The sequence below is a fragment of the Nyctereutes procyonoides genome, unplaced genomic scaffold (genome assembly GCF_905146905.1).
Source record: "Nyctereutes procyonoides isolate TBG_1078 unplaced genomic scaffold, NYPRO_anot_genome, whole genome shotgun sequence".
In the NCBI taxonomy this organism is placed as follows: Eukaryota; Metazoa; Chordata; class Mammalia; order Carnivora; family Canidae; genus Nyctereutes; species Nyctereutes procyonoides.
Genome location: NW_026575135.1, coordinates 5,707,986 through 5,726,713, shown reverse-complemented (window position 1 = coordinate 5,726,713; position 18,728 = coordinate 5,707,986). Strand labels below are relative to the sequence as shown.

Sequence of the window (18,728 nt, the reverse complement as noted above, 5' to 3'; positions counted from 1 at the left end):
CCCTGCCTAAGCCCTTCTATGATGTCCCAGCATTTCGGGCTAGAAGCCAAGCCTCTCAGGTGGCCCACAAAACCCCGTGTGATCCAGGGACCCCGCCTGGGGTCACTCGGTTCCCACCCCGTGCTCGCTCACCGCACCCCCTCGTGCTCTCCTTGCCTCCACCAGGCGGCCCTTTGCCGCTGCGGGGCTCTGGCACACGCTGCACCACCAGACCAGACCAACCCTTCCTGCCCCTGCACCAGACCCTGGTGTGGCTTCTAGTTGGCATTCAGGGCACAAGCCCAAGTTACGGCGTCACCGACTCCCACAGAGCCTCCGCCCTCCCGTCTGCCTCTCAGCCCACCTGAATCAGATGTCCCACCTGCTACTCCCTCTCATGCTCCCGGCACCTCGCCTGACGGCACCCAACGACTTCTGTGACTATAGAGACCCGTGTGCGCAGGTTTGATTTTCTGTGTCTAGGCGTCATCTCTGCGCGGGCAGGGATCTGATGGGTTCTGTTCAGTGCAATTATTCCTGGGGCCCGGGGTGGTGCCCAGACCTGGTGGCGCTCAGTGACGTGCGGGGAGTGGAGGACGGATGGACCATCGGCGGGCTGCCCGCCCCAAATGAGGGCATGCACGCGAGTGGCTCTGCACACCCGGCCAGGCCCGGCCCCCACCCTCACCCCCCATGGGGACCGTGACGAAGCCGAGGATGGCCGCAGGTGGAGAGTGCCCTACCTTGCTTGTTCCTTCCGTGGGAAGATCCCCAGGGAACCTACGGAGAAAGACAGATGTGTTGAGCTGCATGACCGAGAGGTTCCACAGGCACGAGCAAGGGAGGGGAACGTGTCGAGGGCACCCTGGCCCAATCGCTGGGGCACCTCAAGGCACGGGGAACCCCTGGCAGCGGCGCCACTTCTGGCCTCCCCATCAGCCACGTGGGCAGCGCGTCTAAAACCACGCCCAGGTGGGCTCCTGACTCGTTTCCAACCCTACAGGCCCAGGAGGCAACAGGACAGGAGACAGCAGCCCATGGCCTCAGGGGAGAGGCCAACCTTAGGGAGGGGGAAGACCGGGGGGGGGGGGCAAACTGGAGACCCAGAGATCAGCTCGCAGGTACAGCTCAGCTCCAGCCCAATTTCATGAAAAAACATGCGCCCAAGCCGCCAGAATGCCTAATTTTAAAAGCAGCCAGAAATCCGCTGTTTGTTTTTCCCCATGGGAAACCTGATGGCCTCTTAAATGTTGGTAGCTAATTAAAAAATTTATGATGTTGTGCTGGCGAAAGGGGAGGGAGGCAGGAGGGAAAGAGGGAAGAGGGAGCGCGATGCTCTGGGTGTCGCTGGCCTGGGCGGCCCCCAGCCGCTCTGAGACTCCTGATGGAAATCCAAAGGGGACACCTGGCAGCATCAGCAACGACAGTCACTTTCTGACTCCCAGACCCCTTTCCTCGGGTAACTTGCAGAGTCCTCATCCCCAGGGCTGGATGGGGGCAGGGGTCGGGAGCCCCCCCTTTCCACAGGAAGCAGCTAAGGGCCCCAAATGACTTCAAGATAAAGAATGCGGGAGCTGGATTATGCAGGTCAGCTCTCCACAGAAACAGGCCCCGGAGGAAAAAGGACGTGCCCAGGGTCATGCAGAGGACCCTGGTATGGGGACCCCGGGCTCTCAGAATCATCACAGGTCAGGGTGTGGTGAGGGGACGGCAGGGGGCTTCACAAGGAGCGAGGGGCGCAGCCGGACCCTGCCGTGTTTGCGGTGGCGTCCTCGATCCGGGAACTGGCGATCCACTTGGTCTCGTCCACCGTGGTGCGGGCGTGGGGCAGCCTCCCCACGTCCTTCACCGTCAGGATGAGGTGCTGGGATGACTTGAGCAGCCTGACCGCCTCGTCATGCAGGATGTTGAGAAAGCTCCGCCCGTTCACTTCCAGGATCTGGTCCCCAACCTGCCAGGACCACCAAGGGACACAGTAACCCGGGCTGCTTGGAGGACACTGGCTCATGCCAGAGGCGTCCGAGTCCCGACCCCAGCCTGCCGAGGAGGTCACGGGGGCCCCGAGAGGTTACAGGGGCGCCTGCGGGTCACGCAGCAAGTCAGTGGCAGGGCCAACCTCCCCATCCTGAGCCCGAGCCCACGCTGCTGTCATTACAAAGGGCCACCTCCCCTCAAGGGGTGAGTCCACAGCCGGCTTCTCAAGAGGCCCCTTATCCAGACGACGACAGCCCCACGAGAGGCCTGGTTAGGCGGGGCAGGGCAGGGCGAGGGACGGGGAGGCCCGCTTCCGTGATCTCCCTTCTAGGCTTCCACGGGGTTGAGAGGTTTACACCTCAAGCGGGTTGAGAGGTTTACACCTCAAGCGCGCACGTATTTCCTTAAAATACAAACAACATTTTAGTTTACTCAAGAAAGAAGGAGTAAGTGAGAAAACGAGCCTCCCATTGAACCAATAACATATCGCTTGGATTGTTACGAGGAGGCAGTTTTATTTTGTAACGTGAACCCCCCCTCCCTTTTTTTTAGCGGCAGGATTCAAAAAAATAAAAGGGGGAAGAAAAGTAGCCTTCCCATACACAGGAACCCATCACCGAATCCCAGGAGGCTGGAGGGCAGGATGCCCGAGACACGGGGCGGCGTCTCTTCCTCGCTCTTCCTGGAGGGGGCGCTGCTGCCCGGGCGGCTCCCCACCGCGGCCTTGAAGGGCAGCCCCACACGGCCCAGGGTCCTGCCTGCTTTTCCCTCCCCCAGCCCCCCTGCCCTGCTCACGGCTCCGGGTCAGTCCCCAGGGGCCAGGAGAGCACTGTGGCCAGGGCTTAAGGGTTCTTTTTTTTTTTTTTTTTAATATTGAGTCTTCTAAAGTTTTTTTTTTTAATTTTTATTTATTTATGATAGTCACAGAGAGAGAGAGAGAGGCAGAGACACAGGCAGAGGGAGAAGCAGGCTCCATGCACCGGGAGCCCGACGTGGGATTCGATCCCGGGTCTCCAGGATCGCGCCCTGGGCCAAAGGCAGGCGCCAAACCGCTGCGCCACCCAGGGATCCCAAGGGCTTAAGGGTTCTAAGGGACATCACAGCTGGGGTTGAATCCCGACTCTGCTACTTCCGTGCCATGTGAGCTCAAGTGGATCCCCCACAGGCTTCTGTGCCTCAGTTTCCTCAGGTGTACAAATGGGGTGTGAGCCCAGGACTGTCCTGCAAATGTCTCCAGCCACCAGCATGTTTCCCAGGGCTCCCGGCCATACCTGCGGGTCTGAGTCTTTCCGCACCACCCGTGAGCACCCGGGCTGCCGAGAGCTTAGGCGGCCCCAGCTGGCCTCCGAAGACCAGCCCCAACCCCTGCTTCTGCGCCTGGCACACAGCAAGTGCTCAATAAGTGCTTACGCAGGATGGATTTTGCCCCTTCCCACCCTGTCTCGGCGGCCCCAGCTGGGCCTGCCTCCCGTCGGCCTGCCCCAGCGGAGCAGCAGAGCAGAGGACCACTGCGCACCGGGCCCTGCTGAGCGCGGAGGGCACCTCCCGCCAGGGCCCCGGCACCCCCGCCCGTGCCCCACGGCCCCACCTCTGCCCTCGGCCCCTGGCCCTTTGCCCGACCCTGGCCCCCTCCACCACCCCCCTGCACTCTGCCCTCTGCCCGGCCTTGGCCCCCTTCCGCCACCCCCCCACCCCCCTGCCCTCTGTCTGGCCCCCTCCGCCACCCGCTGCCCCCGCCACAGCTCCGGCTGCAGCCGGCCCACACCTCCCATCCGTCCGCTCAAGGGCTCTGTTTCCTCCAGTATCTCTCCCAAGAGCTTCGGCTTTGTTAAGGGAATCGGTCGTAATCTTCCCTACACGCTCTATTCCCGTCCCAGCAGTTTAACTAAAGGGACTAGCCTCTGAGAGCCCGCACACGTCAGGACACCCTTTCGTGCACGAGCTTCTCCCGCCGGGTCCCCAGGGGAAGACAGCTCAACTCCGCGAGCACCCACCCGGCCCTCCAGGGAGGCCTGGGGTGGGGGGGTCCATCGCAAATACCGCACAGGCCAGATATAGGCTAAAGGAAGCATCTGTTATCTGGGACACATTTAGAAGGGCAGCCTGTATTTCGATGCGCTAAATCTGACGACCCTGGGGTGTGGTGTCAGTAACCATAGGGGAGCAATCGGGGAGGGGGGGCCCTGATTGCACACGGTGGTTCCAAACTCCAGTTACTCTCCCTGGCCCTGAGCCCGGCACCTGTCACCTGTCACCAGTGCAGCCCCGTGATTTCCCAGCACACCACGCACTGCCACCCCATCCTCTGCATTCACATCCCCGAAATCACCAGGCCGCGGTGCTGGTCCTATTTCCCTTCCTGCCTGCTGAATAAATACACCTCCGCCAGATCCGGGCAGGCGGCGTGGGGTTCGTGTGCAGCCCGCCGGGGGAACGGGCGTGGAACGGGAGTCACACTTGGGAAACCCCAACTGAACGGGGGTACGTGAGCCCACCTTCTCAATCTCCTTCCAATTTTCTTCTGTCTTTCTTCTTCTCCAAGCAGCATCGGTTTTAAAACCCCAGTTCCAGACAGGGTCAGCTTCGGGTCCCCACGCAGCCGCCCACGGCATCTGAGTTGGTGTGAGATGCTCCCGCGTCTCCGTGTCCGGTTCTCGGTCACGCTCTGCACTCGCTGGAGGCCTTCCCGGGTCCGACAGCGCCGTCAGCACAGGGGTCGGCTGGCTCACTGTCGCCGTGAGTCCACAAGCCACTTGAAACAAATCCGGGGTCTCCCCAACTGCTCAGAGCCGGTGCAGCTGTGGGTGTGGGTCTCGTCCCCACGGTGCAGCAGAAAGAAGCCCCTGCTTCCGCGGCCGGACAACCGTGAAACAGGAGGGGGCGGCCCTGCACTGCTCCTGAGCACACCCTGAGGCTCAGTGTCCTCTCTGTGGAGTGGGCTCGATACCACCGGCAAGGCCCGGGAGGCCAGAGAATCCAAGGGGCCCGCCGGCCCGCGAGAAGCTGTTCATTCTCTCCCCTTCCAAATCAAGGGGATGGGTTTGGAGATGTCAAGCGACTTGCTCAAGGTCACATGGGATGGGAGAAAAGAGCCAGGACCCGAGCCCAGCTGTTTGCACATTCTTGGCACCGCTGCCACTTATTCCCGGTGGTCCGGGCTGGCGGGGGGCATTCACGGTGAAGGGCAGGGAGGCCCCCATTCTCCCCACCTGCCCCCCCTGCCCCTTTGCCTTGGCCTGTTGGAGATGGCACGTTTCAAGGCCTTGATCGGGCTCCTTCCCCGCCAGGACTGAGTGCCATGTGTTCATTCAGGGCAGCGTTCCTTCCTCTGGGCCCCGGCGCCAGCCCGGAGTTAGAGGCAACAAGCAGGGAGGCCGAGATGCCGTGCTGGCCAGGGTGGTCCAAAGTCTCCCGCAGATGGGGAGACTGAGGCCCGGACCGCATGGGCACGTGCCTAGGGCCACAGCGAGGCCACGGCGAAGCCCAGACTCTGAGGCTAACTGAGCAAGAGGACACCCACGCCACCCAGAGCTCCTCAGGACACGACCCCCCGGAGAAAGGGGAGACAGACGCGGTGTGATCGAGTGTCTGACAGCGCTCAGCTTGCACACGGGATGCCGATGGGGAAGACACGGGAGGATAAACGGATAAAGGTGGCTTCATTTTATTTGTCCCCACGGGCATCCTGTTTATCACCAGGGACGGGGTGGGGAGGAGGCGGTGCCAGGGGACGGACCACGGGAATGACCTTTATTTTAAGGCAGAGGAGAGACTCCTCCGTCATCCACAGCCCATCAGGTGACAGGCTCAGATCTGGGACACTCCGCGGAGGGCACAGAGACCTGGCTAACCACCAGGAAGCAGGAGTTCACTCCCTCTGGGTCCGAGGCCAGCAGAGGAGCACAGAGGAGGAGGCCCTGCAAGCGGCACAGGGCGCTCGGCAGGCGTGGGACTGACCCACGTCGACTGCTGGTCCCCTCTTACTCCCTGAGAGACCCAGGGGAAACAAGTTCACCGTTCTAGGCATCTCTTCCCTCAAAACAGGAATGAGACACCAAGTGCTCCGGAATGACACAGAGTAAGTGGCAGAGCATGTGAGGCACAGGAGTCGGCCTGCCCGGTCTAATCCCACCTGCGTGACCCTGGGTAACCCCCCTCTCTGTGCCTCAGTTACCTTCCCTGGAAAATGCGGGTAGCGTCAGTGCCTACCCTCGTGGGTTCCAGGACTAAGGGAGTTGATAGATTCCGCTGGAGCCCAAGCACCTAGAACAGCACCTGGCACGTAGTAGGTGCTCAGTGAATATGTACTGAACAGGTGCACAGAACGCAGTAAAATAGTGTCTAGCATCCAGTAAGTGCTCAATTAATGTTAGATGCATTTTTTTTAAGATCTTATTTATTTATTCATGAGAGACCCAGGGAGAGAGAGAGGCAGAGACACAGGCAGAGGGAGAAGCAAGCTCCAGGCAGGAAGCCCGATGTGGGATTCGATCCCAGGACTCTAGGATCACACCCCAGGCCGAAGGCAGATGCTCAACCACTGAGCCCCCCAGGAGTCCCCTGTTAGCTGCATTTTTGAGAAACTGTGCTGACAGGGTCCCTGGAGCGACCTGTCCTCTGAGACACTCAAAATCATGCCCTATCTTTTCACCTGCCTCCCCGCTGAGCCCTGCCTTCAGCTTCCTCGGAATCACGTTCTGACCACATCTACGAGGTACGTACGGTTACCCCCATTTTACAGATGGGGAGACTGAGGCCAGGACATAAAGTGACCAGGGCTGGGATGTGGCCTTTGTTCTCCCAGCTGGCAAAGCTTGCCTGCTGCTCGTGCCAGGCACAACTCCTTTAAGGAGCTTAAACTCCTTAAACTTTAAGGTTGAACTCCTTAAACCAGCCGATCCTTCTGTCTTCCACCCCTCAGCCCCCCGCTCCGTGTCATGCACACAGTAGGTGCTCTATCCTGCCTGCTGAAGGGAACTGAGAACGAAGGAGCCAAAAGAACCCGTGGCGTGGCGGGATGACAGTAGGCCTGAGCTCCCTCCCCAGGGAGAGTCAGGAGAGAAACCTGCAGGCAGCTCGGTGGGAGGCGGGCGTCCATCCGCTCCACACACGCTCCCCACACGCTCCCCGGTGCCAGCCGCTGGGCGAGGGCCCCGACGGAAGCGCTCCCGGGCCCTTCCTCGCCACCTCCCCAAGCCTTTGTCGAAATGGCTTTTGCAGCTTCAGAGGAGGACCAGAGGAGGACCCCGCTGACTGTAGCATCACCACAATGACAATTTCCAATTCTATGAAAGGGTTTTATTACAATTATGAATCTTTAATAGTCTTCCATGTCAGGTATGAAACTTTAATGGGCTTTTGTGGGGTTTTTTTGGGGTACAAGTGAGCAATGCAGTTTTAATGAGACAACACTAGTTTTTCCCAACAGTTCAGAAGTCAGTAAACCTTGTCCATGTCTTAGAAAAAAAAAAAAAGGATCAAGATAAATGCTAAGATAAGAAGGCTCCTGGAGAGGCTGGGGGCACAGGCTGGGCCGGGGTGAGCTCTTCACGCAAGCCCCTGGTCTAGCGTAGGGCCCCATGAGAAACGCCACGGACGGACCTGGCAAAGCCTGTGCATGCTGACCTCTGGTAGGAACCCCCACTTACTTCTGGTTCCTTCTACTTCTTCTTCTTTTTTTTTTTATGATTTTATTTATTTTAGAGAGAGAGTGGGGGGGGGAGGAACAGAAGGAGAGGGAGAGAGAGAGAATCTCATGCAGACTGAGCACTGAACGGAGTGCAGAACCCGACGTGGGGCTCGATCCCAGGACGCTGAGATCGCAACCCAAGCAGAAACCAAGAGTCGGACACTTAACCGACCAAGCCACCCAGGCGCCCCTGGTTCCTTCTGTTGACACGAGCTCAGCAGCTGGCAGTGCTTGTCACTCTCTTCGGCGTGTGGGCCAGCCCTCAAGGAGGGGCTGCTCTAACGCCCACATCACCAACGGGGAAACGGAGGCCAGCAACGGGAAACGACTTGCCCAAGGCCCTACACTCTGCATCAAAGCCGGAGCCAGGGCGGAGAAGCCACCCGGGAGTTCTTTCGTCCAAGGAAACGTATCAGAGCAATTAGAGAGGTCCGATCCCGGGGGAGTAACAGGTATCCGCGCCAGCGAGGGCCTCTCCAGGCCAGCCACCTCCCGCAGCGGAGCTCTACGCTTACGCAGCACCGCACGACGCACGGATGCAACAGCCGGTTTCACAGATGAGGGTGACAAGGCTCGGAGAGGTGAAGTCACTTGTCCAAGGACACCCAGCATGCAACCTAGCCCGGCTGCTATTCTGAGCCCCAGACTTAACATTTGTCCACTCAACGTTTCCACTCAGATGACTCACGGGCACTTGCAACCAGCGCCGTCCAAAAGAACTGCCTGCGATAATGCAAATATTCTCCATCTGTACTGTCTGATACGGTAGCCACTGTTACTTAAGTTTAGATTAATTGAATTTACATAAAATTAAAAATGCATTCCTCTGGTCACACAAGCTCCACGTCCGTGGCTGCCATACCGAGCGGGGCAGCTGCACACGCTGGTGCGGACCTCCTCCAGGGCTCCCGTCCCAGGGCTCGAGCCCCAGACCTCCGAACCTACCAGGCCCATCACCCTCCCCTCCAAAAACAGTCTCTACTCCACTCACTCCCCTCCATCGCCCCTCATGCCCCCGGGGTCCTGGCCTGGACCGCTGTCTCGGCTGCTAACCGGCCTCCCTGCTCCCACCCTCAGCATCTTCTCTGATGGGTGGTGGTGGTGGCCTGTGCTGGCGTGACCGGGCTCACAGATGCCCACGCGGCTGGGGAACCCTTAGTTCTGGGTGTGTCTGTGAGGGTGTCAGGAAGACATCAGTGTCTGGATCGGGAGGCTGAGGGATGAAGGCTGCCCGCAGCAATGGGGGCAGCGGCGTCCGATCCCCTCGGGGCCTGAGAAAAACAAGGACGCGGAGCAAGGGGGGATCCAGTGGCTCTGCTGAGGCGGAGGTAGCTACTTCTCCTGCCCCGGGAGCACCAGGCGGTGCTGCTGCTCTCAGGCCTCAGGCCTCCGACCGAGGTCTACATCACCGGCCTCCGGAGTTGGGGCCTTCAGACTCGGACTTCCATAATCGGCTCCCCTGCTTCAGGCCTTTGGACTTAGACTGAATCGTACCACCAGCTCTCCTGGGTCTCCAGCTCGCAGATGGCAGACGGGAGGACTTCTCTGTTCTAGAATGATGTGGGTCAGCGACTGTGATACACTTCATCTCTACCTCCCTCCCTCCCTACCTGCCTCTCTCTCTCTCTCTCTTTCTCTCTCTGTCTCTCTCCTATTGGTTCTATTTATCTGGAGAACCCTAATATATCTCCCTATGTAGCAGAGGGATCAATTTAAAGATTTTATTTATTTATTTGACAGAGAGAGAGAGAGAGAGCACACGCATATACAAGCAGGGGGAGCAGCAGAGGGAGAGGGAGAAGCAGGCTCCGTACTGAGCAGGGAGCCCAATGTGGGGCTCGATCCCAGCACCCTGGAACCATGACCTCAGCCAAAGGCAGATGCTTTAACCGACTCAGCCACCACCCAGGTGTCCTCCAAAGGGATCAATTTGAACTGCAAACCTGATCTTGTCAAACCTTCCTTAAAACTCCCCACTGACTTCTAAGCTCCTTTACCTAGCCTGGGAGGGGTCTTACCTTGCTCACACTGCCATCCACCCATCTCACACTTCTCTCCCTCAGCATTTTCTGCTCTGTTCACCCCTGTTATCTCTCAATTCTACAACCAGATGGAGCCTCCGGTCACCTCAGGGCCTTTGCATATGCTGTTTCTCTGCCCCAAAGGTTTTTCCCTCTGTTCCTTATGTAGGTGACTCCTATTCAACCTTCAGATCTCAGCTCAATTGATGCTTCCTCCAAGAGGCCTTCTTTGACCACCCCCTCCAAGGCAGGGATAGCTGGTCCCCACCCAGAGCGCCAGGCAGCCCGCCCCACAGCTCTTACTGTGCCTTGAGGTCATGCTGAGCTATAAGCACTGAGTTCAGGGCCAGTGTGTTGCATCTGCCTTGTAGGGCCTGTGAGGGGCACCCAGCAAGTGCCTGACAGACTCAGTGAGCAAGTGAGCACACAGTTCGGTGTTCACCACGAACATATACACGAGCAGGCCAGCCCTCTTGCCCCTTTCTGTTTCTGCAGACAGGCAGGAGACATTTTCCATTTCTGGAAAGGTTGAGTTTGACAAGGCCAGGGCACGTAGGGAGCTGGGTGCTTGCGGCCTGGCCCTGTACACTGCAGCAGGGAAAGAACGTCGCATTTTTTTCTTTTCCAATCAGGTGAAAGCCAAAGGGATAAAAACACAAATCATAGCTTGGTTTGATTACATCAAACAATCATAGCTACAATTACATTCTGGAAAATGGTGCACACTTATTCAGTCCCTCATTTTGGAAGCCAGAACACGGGCTGAGGACTTGAGAAGAGATGTCACAGGCCCAAGGCCTCCCAGGGCCCGGCCCTATCTATCCCCTGCTTCTGGCCGCTCCGCAGACCTGCAAGAATCTGAGCTTTCAAGTTCAAGCCCACAGCCTTCACACGCACGAGCTACTGGCCAGCTGGAAGATGCGACGACAGGGCAAGCCCCGTTTATAGTAGCAAGAGAAGAGAGGCAATACTTAAAAATAAATATAACAAGAAGCGTGCAGCACCTAGGTAATGAAAACCTAAAAACACTCAAAATGAACCCACAGAGAGAAACAACTTCCCCTGTTCCTGGAAAGGATTCCACATCCTTAGGATGGCAGTTGGCGCTCAGCTGAAAACTGAACATTATCCTGATGAAGACACCAACAAGTTAGATAAGCTGACATAAAAGTCCGTGCGAAACAATAAACCTGCACGCGCAGGAATCTTCGGTGGATGTAACTAAGCATGAAAAGGCTACGCACTGTACACCCCGACTCTAGGACATTCTGGAAAAAGCAAACTATGGAGACCGAATAAAGATCAGAGTTGCCAGGGGTCCAGAGAAGGAGGGAGGGATGATAAGGGAAGCACGGGGGATCTTCTGGGCGGCGGAACTCTTGTGATGGTGGATGTGTGACATCACACATTTGTTAAAACCCACACAATCTGTACAACGCCAAGAGCGAACCCTAAAGTAAACTAGGAATTTAAGTAGCAATGACAACAGTCATACTGCATCAATATTGGCTCAGCATCGTAAGAACACTGAAGATGTTAAAAGTAGGGGGATTGGTTATGGGAAGGGCCGGGGTGGTGGTGGTGAGGCATACGGGAACTCCGCACTTGCTGCACGGTCTTACTGTTAATCTGAAATTGCTCTAAAGATGAATCTATTAATTCCTTTTACAGTAAAAAAAAATCAAAATGAAAAAAATGGCTATGAAAACCCTGATACAGAATAGTTACGAGAAGACGTGCCAGATACTAAAATCTGCTCTAAGCCTCTATAATTCAGATGGCGAAGCACAGACTCACAGGTAGACAAATAGGAGAACAGGCCAGAAAGAGGCCCATGGACACATGGGGATGGATTTTACGATAAAAGCGACATTGCAATCTCTGTGGCAAAGCTCAAGTACGCGGATAACTACATCCCCATTGGAAAAGGGATAAAACTGGATCAATATTTCATATCCTGCACAGGAGTAAATGCCAAACACATCTAAAGGGGAAAATGTACATAGGGGTATTTAAAAAAAATGGGTACAATCCTCTACATCGTGGGGGCTTAAGGAAAAGTTCTCTAAAGAGAACTCAGATTTAACAAAAAGAAGGGATTGATAATTAAACAAAATGATGATTTAAAAAACCTTTCATCCTGGGGGCAAAAAAACATCAAAGCAAAGTCAAAAGAAAATGACAACCAGGGAGAAAAAAAAAGCATTTGTAATATAGATCACTGATAAGGGCTAATTAATCCTAATGTATAAATAATTCTTAAATTTTAGGGGGGGGGGGAAATCCAAAGTTCTGATCCCAAAAGGATAGCGAAAGACATGGACAAATTACAAAACAGATATTTTAAATGGTCTTTAGTCCTGTGGAAAAGAGATGTTGGACGTCACTTATAAAGAAAGATAAGCTACACCCGGATTCCATCTCTCGCCTATTGGACTGGAAACCCTTAAAAACCTGACGGCACCTGTCGGGGGAGCGGTGGGGAAGCAGGCGGGCACGCTCCTGCGTGCTGGTGGGGATGCAGGTAAAGCAACTGGGCACCAGTCCACAAACTATGTATGCATTTACCATCTGACCCAGAAATCCCACTTCTGGAAATCCACCCTGCAGATACGCTCGCAAACCTAAGAAAAGGCACATGTGCACAGTTATTCTTGGAGCATTGTTTGTCATTGTAAAATACGGAAAACAGCCCAAGTGCTGGTACAGAGGTGAGTGGCTGACCGAGGCCCTGCTGCAGCCTCCTGGGTGATGTGGGGGGGGGAGGGGGGATGCTACACAGCTGTGGAAAAGAATGATGAAGATTTCTGAGCACTCACATGCCAGGATACTCAACTTGGAAAAACTTCAGTGCCAAAGAATCTCTGCAGCATCCTACCGTTCGGACAAGAAAGAGGAACGTATGTGGGTACCTGCCTATTTCTGCACAAAGGAACAGCAGCAGTGGAGTCCCACAGACTCCAGGGAGTAGGCGGGAATGGGCAGGAGGGAAGACACGAGAGCAGTGATACCCAAGCACAACTCTTTGGGTATAGTTTTGATGTTTCAGTTACTCAAAGAGTAAAATTAAATTACTAAAGATGGGGGCAGGGCCCCTGGGTGGCTCAGTCGGTTAAGCATCTGCCTTCAGCCCAGGCCATGATCCCGGGGTCCTGGGATCGAGTCCCGCATCGGGTTCCCTGCTCCGTGGGAGCCTGCTTCTCCTTCTCCCTCTGCCTGCAGCTCCCCCTGCTTGTGTTCTCTCTCTGTCAAATAAATAAATAAAAATCTTATAAAAATAAAGAAAGATGGGGGAAACGCCACTGAATGCCAGCGGAAATAAATGAACCTGTTTTAAAGGGATAACAGAACCAAGAGAAAGAAATGATCCAAGCATCACAGTTCTTTGCCTATTAACCCCTCAGTTTAGAGACAAAAGGAGCTGCAAAAAATAGCAGAAACTCGACCTGCTAGGTTTGCTCTGCACAGCAGTGTGCAGGGGGCAATTCTACTTTTTGCGTCTTGGAAGACTGGGCAAATGAGTAAAACGCCGAACCATCTGGACGAGAACCAAGTACCTGCGAAGGACCAGCACTGTGCTCGACGTCAGGAACGCGGTACAGGTGAAAAAATTACCACCAACTGTGTGGATGAAAAGAACACGAATTTATGACCAGACAGTTCTAGAGAAGTCCGACATGGGCGTTAAGATCAAGACGTCGGCAGGGCTGCGTTCCTCCCTGGGTGCTCCAGGGCACAGCCCATTTCCTAGCCTTTTCCAGCATCGAGAGGCCACCCCCGTTCCTTGGCTGGTGGCCCCATTCCTCCACCTCCAGAGCCAGCCTCTGCCAGCCGAGTCCTTCTCCCACGGCCATCTCTCTGGCTCTCTCTTCTGACTTCCTCTCCGACTTTTCAGATTCCTTGTGATCCCCCTGGGCCCACCTGGATAGCCCAGGATCACTTCCCCATCTACCTGCAGGTCAGCTGATGAGCAATCTTAATTCCCCTTTGTCACATCACCCAACCTAGTCACAGGCTCCGGGTAGATTAGGCCATAGACAACCTTGGGGGGCCCTTTGTCCTGCTACTACAAGGGTGGTGCTCAGCACAAGGGAGGCACTCAGCCAAAGACAGCGGAACACTAAAAGGCTCCTACTACCCCATCTGGGCGAGGAAGGGTTCCTCACAGGGCGTCTGGCACTTTGCCGGCTGGAGGCACCTTGGTTCGAACTTGCGAAGAAATATTTGATATAAATGGCGCAAGAACCTCTGCAGCTTTACGTCTGGGAATTAACCCCAAGAAAGTCATCGTGGCTACGCAAAACAAACAAATTACCAACAATAATGATGATAATTCGGACTCCCTCCTAAACGCCTGGGAATTTCTCAAAACACCACGTGATATATCTATAAAGTGGGAGTGTGACACCATAAAGACTAACGCTGTAAGATATTTTTTATTTTTTCCAATGAAACTTTTTAAAAATTATAAAACCAATATGAATAGCGAGGGATGCCTGGGTGGTTCAGTGGTTGAGCATCTGCCTTTGGCTCAGGGTGTGATCCCGGGGTCCTGGGATCGAGTCCCACATTGGGTTCCCCACGGGGAGCCTGCTTCTCCCTCTGCCTGTGTCTCTGCCTCTCTCTCTGTGTGTCTCTCATGAATAAATAAATAAAATCTAAAAACAAAAACAATATAAACAGTGGAAATAGTCAAACAGTAAAAAAATAAAATAAAATAAATAAATATAAAAACTGTACAAATCATGCTCCCTAAAGTTCCCTACCCTTAAAACCCCATCTCAGGCCCTCAGATTGAGACTAAAAAGTCATCACCAGTGACAGTGTCCTGGGCAATCTCGCAGGCCCTCTCTCCAGCTATGTAACTAGGGACCGACGAATGTGTTTCTCTTTTTCTAAAAAAAAAAAAAACCAACAAAACCAAAAATGAGATCCTGTAAACACCACTGTGTACCTTCTTTTTCTGCAAAGGTCTTCCTGAAACAGAAGAATCTGGACGATCCACGGTCACAAAGGGTGGGGAAAAGCAAATCATCTGATCCCAGCTCTGCTGAGCTACCTCCGTCCCTGTGAGCAGAGCGCTCCGGAAGGGCAGACACCAAACTCGTGGCAGTGGTTTTTCCACGAGGGCACGATTTGCTACACCTTCTCCGGTGAACGTGCTTTACTTCTGAGTCCAGGTGTTAAGATATTATCTTAACATTGCCACCTCTTGGGGCCTTCAGTTGTATTAAAGGGGCAGGGAAGGAACATGCCAAACTCTTCACAGAAGTTGCCACTGAAGGCGGCACAGCTGGCTCAGCCGCCTTCAGCCCAGGGCCTGATCCTGGAGACCCGAGATCGAGTCCTGCATCGGGCTCCCTGCATGGAGCCTGCCTCTCCCTCTGCCTATCTCTGCGTCTCTTTCTCTTTCTGTCTCTTATAATAAATAAGATCTTAAAAAAAAAAAAAGAAGTTGGTTGCCACTGAGTCGTGAAGTCCAGGCTATTTTATTATTATTATTATTATTATTATTATTATTATTCCAAAACACTTTAAATGTACAGTGATGTTGTGTGTCAGTTACATCTCAATAAAAATGTTTTCTCAAAAAAAAAAAAAAGTGGGGATCCCTGGGTGGCTCAGTGGTTTAGCGCCTGCCTTTGGGCCCAGGGCGCGATCCTGGAGTCCCGGGATCGAGTCCTACATCAGGCTCCCAGCATGGAGCCTGCTTCTCCCTCTGCCTGTGTCTTTGCCTCTCTCTCTCTCTCTCGCTATGTCTATCATGAATAAATAAATAAATAAATCTTTTTTTAAAAAAAGTGTTTTCTTGGGGCACCTGGGTGGCTCAGTGGTTAAGTGTCTGCCTTCGGCTCAGGGCGTGACTCCAAGGTCCTGGAATCGAGTCCCGCATCGGGCTCCCTGCAAGGCACCTGCTTCTCCCTCTGCCTGTGTCTCTGGGCGTGTGTGTGTGTGTCTCATGAATAAGTAAATAAAATCTTTAACTTAAAAAAAAAAAAAAAGAAAGGTGTTTTCCCTTCTGCTTGGGAGATGACAAAGAAAATGTGCTCTGAAAGGCCAAACGCTGAGGTTTTCTAATTAGAGAAGTTTCCAACGGGTAAAACCTATACTGAGGTTTTCTGCTAATTAGAGAAGGTTCCAAGGGGTAAAAACCTGGTCGCATTATTTGACTAGACCGTATTCAGAAAAAAACTGATAAAAATATCAGTCCTTGATATTCTGGAAGTCGTTCTCACGTTAGGTATGAGACAGGCAATCTTAATTTCAAGCTCTTTATTCACTTTCTGTGCTTTCAGGATTGTACGTGAAGACCACGCTGGTGAGGGAAGAAATAACAACAGTCCTAAGAAGAAACGGAAAAATTCTCAGGCCGGGAGGGAAGGGGGTGGGGCGGGCCTGATAGAACATCTCCCATCCTCCTTGTTTGGGGGTCTGGGAAAGAACGGGCTGGGCCCTTGGCCAACCTGCTGTGCCGCCGCTGGGGGAGAATCTTCTTTATATCACCCAGTCCAACCCCTGACTCGTAGTAATTTGGGATAAATCATTCCCGTTCCCCCACTGAGCTCAGCGGCCTGTTGGCACAGATAGGCTTGGAGGCGGTTTAAGCTTTTCTGGAAAAATCCTCAGAGGTTTCTCTCATTTGTTGCTCCTTTTAAAACCCTATTTCAATTGGAAACAACTAAACAGCTGACTTCAAGGGAACGGTTAGGTGAATTATGATTCAGCCACAGGATGGAGTATCACGCGGCGGTTACAAATTGCGCTTCTGGGAAGTTCCTAATCGCGTGGGGGAGACGCAAGTGAAAAACACAGGATGCACCGTGGTGCACGGCGTGTGCTCTCGGTCGCGTAGGAGCGCACAGAGATAGGGACGCAAGAAGCTGCGTTGAGGTGCAAACAGACGGAGACAACCCGGCGTCACCGGCCAGCGCGTGGATAGACAGACGTGCCACGGGCGCGCATCGAATATTCTTCAGCCGTAAAAAGGCATTTACTGGTATGGGCTATGCCATTATGCTAAGCGAGCCAGACAAAAGGCCACATCTTTATGACTCATTGATATGAAATGTCCCAAATAGGCAAATCTACAGAGTCAGAAATGGAGACTGACTGCTTAATGGGTATAGGATTTTTTTCTTTTAAGATTTTATGTATTTACTTGAGAGAGAAGAGCAAGAAAGAGCAAGCACGTGCAGTGGGGATGGGCAGAGGGAGCGGGAGAAGCAGGGAGCCCGACGTGGGACTCGATCCCGGGCCCCGGAGATCCCCACCTGAGCCAAAGGGCAGACGCCTAACCCCCTGGGCCACCCAGGCGACTCTGAATTTTTTTTTTTCTTGAGGGGGGATGATGGAAATGCTCTGTAATTAGACAGTGGTGATCGTTGTGCAACCTCGCGAATACACTAAAACCCACTGCTTTGTACACTTTAAAAAGGGTGGATTTTATGGTATGTGAATTATATTTAAAGAACTAAAAGATGCCAGTAAAGGCTGTCTTTAGGAGGTAGGACATCTGGTCCCACTTTCTGCATCTGTTTGTGCGCGTGTTATGTATTGAATCTATTACTCCAGTAGCTGGGAGGGGAGAAAAAAAAAGACAACTAAAAACAAAACAAAACAACACAAAACCCAGCAAAGTTTCCCAAGCGATTTGGGGGTAAGAGCCCCAGCAAAAGCCCCACCCGGGTCTGGGGACACCCAACTCCCCGAAAGCTCGCGCCTTCTATCTGCCTTACAGCAAACAGCTCCTTGACTTTGGATTTAGCACACTCACCTCTAGGTTTGTCTAGCCACCTGCTGAGGTCGGCGAAAAGCCTTTGGAGCCTGACCCCCTGGTGCCCCGGCCCCCGCCCCTCCCCTGTCACCTCGTCCCTGTCTCCCGCACACCTGCGCCCTCAGCGGCCCCCCGGCCCAGGTCTCTGTGCCTTGGCCCTCCCGGAAGATCCCTTCCTTCACCCGTCTGCCTCGCCTAATCTCTCACCGTCTACACCCCGGCCCGACCACACACTGCAGGGGCAGGAAGGCCTTGGGGTTTCTGCTCGCGTGTCAGGTGCCCGCACACGCCCCCGGCGAGTCAGCGCTGACCCAGCGGATGCCCAGCGGGGCCCAGCTGGAGTGCAAGTGTCCTCTCTGCAGCCACGACCGCTCCTCCTGCCCTGGACTGACGGCCCCCTCCCCGGGCCCCAGCGCAAGGGAGGGTGGTGCAGGGGTAACCACGAGGACTCTGAGTCAGCCTGCCTGGGTTCGAGTCCCAGCTCCACCACGTCCTGGCTGTGTGACCTTGGGCAGGTCTCTGAACCTCTCTGAGCCTCACACCTGGGAGCAAGGGTAAGAACCCTTCTTGTAAGGCTGCCGTGAGGGTGAGAGGAGCTCACACACGCAAGGTGCCCGGGGCGGTGCGCGGGACGTGTTCTTCTAGTGCTGGGCTAGCATCAGTGTTAACAGTTGGGGAGCTGGTTTGCTATTTACCCTTCCCTCTTCCTCACTGGCCTGTCACAACTTGAGAGTGGTGCTGTGCATCCCTGCACTCGTGTGCTGGCCGTCCACGCCTCCTAGACGTGCAGCACCTCGGTCTCCACCCCAAATCTGCTGAGGCGGACTGCAGTCCCCCCCCCCCCCATGGCCACAGCGATATCCACATCCCATGTCCTCTCTCAGAACCTTGCCCCTCCCTGTCAGGACGTTGGTGTGGACGGCACCCCCAAAAGCTATGCCCAGACCTTAACCCCTATGCCTGTGAACGCGTCACCTTATTTGGAAACAAGGTCTCTGCAGGTGCGATTAAGGATCTCAAGGTGAGATATTCTCGGGTCTGGGGTGGGCCTCCAATCCAATGACGGGGACCCTCTGAAGGGGAAGCAGAGGGACAGCGGAGACGCAGAGACACCGGCAGGAAGACCACATGACGTGCAGAGACCGAGGCAGATTCGGGGGCTGGGGGGCGTGCAGCACAATCCAAGGTGGCCAGGACTCCCCACCCCCCCACCTCTGAGGCTGCAAGGGAGGGGTCTCCTCAGAGGCTCGGGACGCAGCACAACTCTGCTGCTGACACACCTCGCCTGGTG

The 18,728-nt window shown here is 54.6% G+C and overlaps 1 protein-coding gene across 1 annotated transcript in view; it reads right to left on the bottom strand.

The window, feature by feature from the left end:
• WHRN (whirlin) overlaps positions 1-18,728 on the bottom strand; it is a 136,372-nt gene that overhangs the window by 19,420 nt on the left and 98,224 nt on the right. Inside the window, exons 11-12 of the mRNA XM_055302225.1 lie at positions 1,728-1,930; positions 723-759 (exon numbers count right to left, since the gene is read on the bottom strand). Coding sequence (XP_055158200.1) covers positions 723-759; positions 1,728-1,930 — 240 coding nt within the window. The remainder of the gene's footprint in view (positions 1-722; positions 760-1,727; positions 1,931-18,728) is intronic.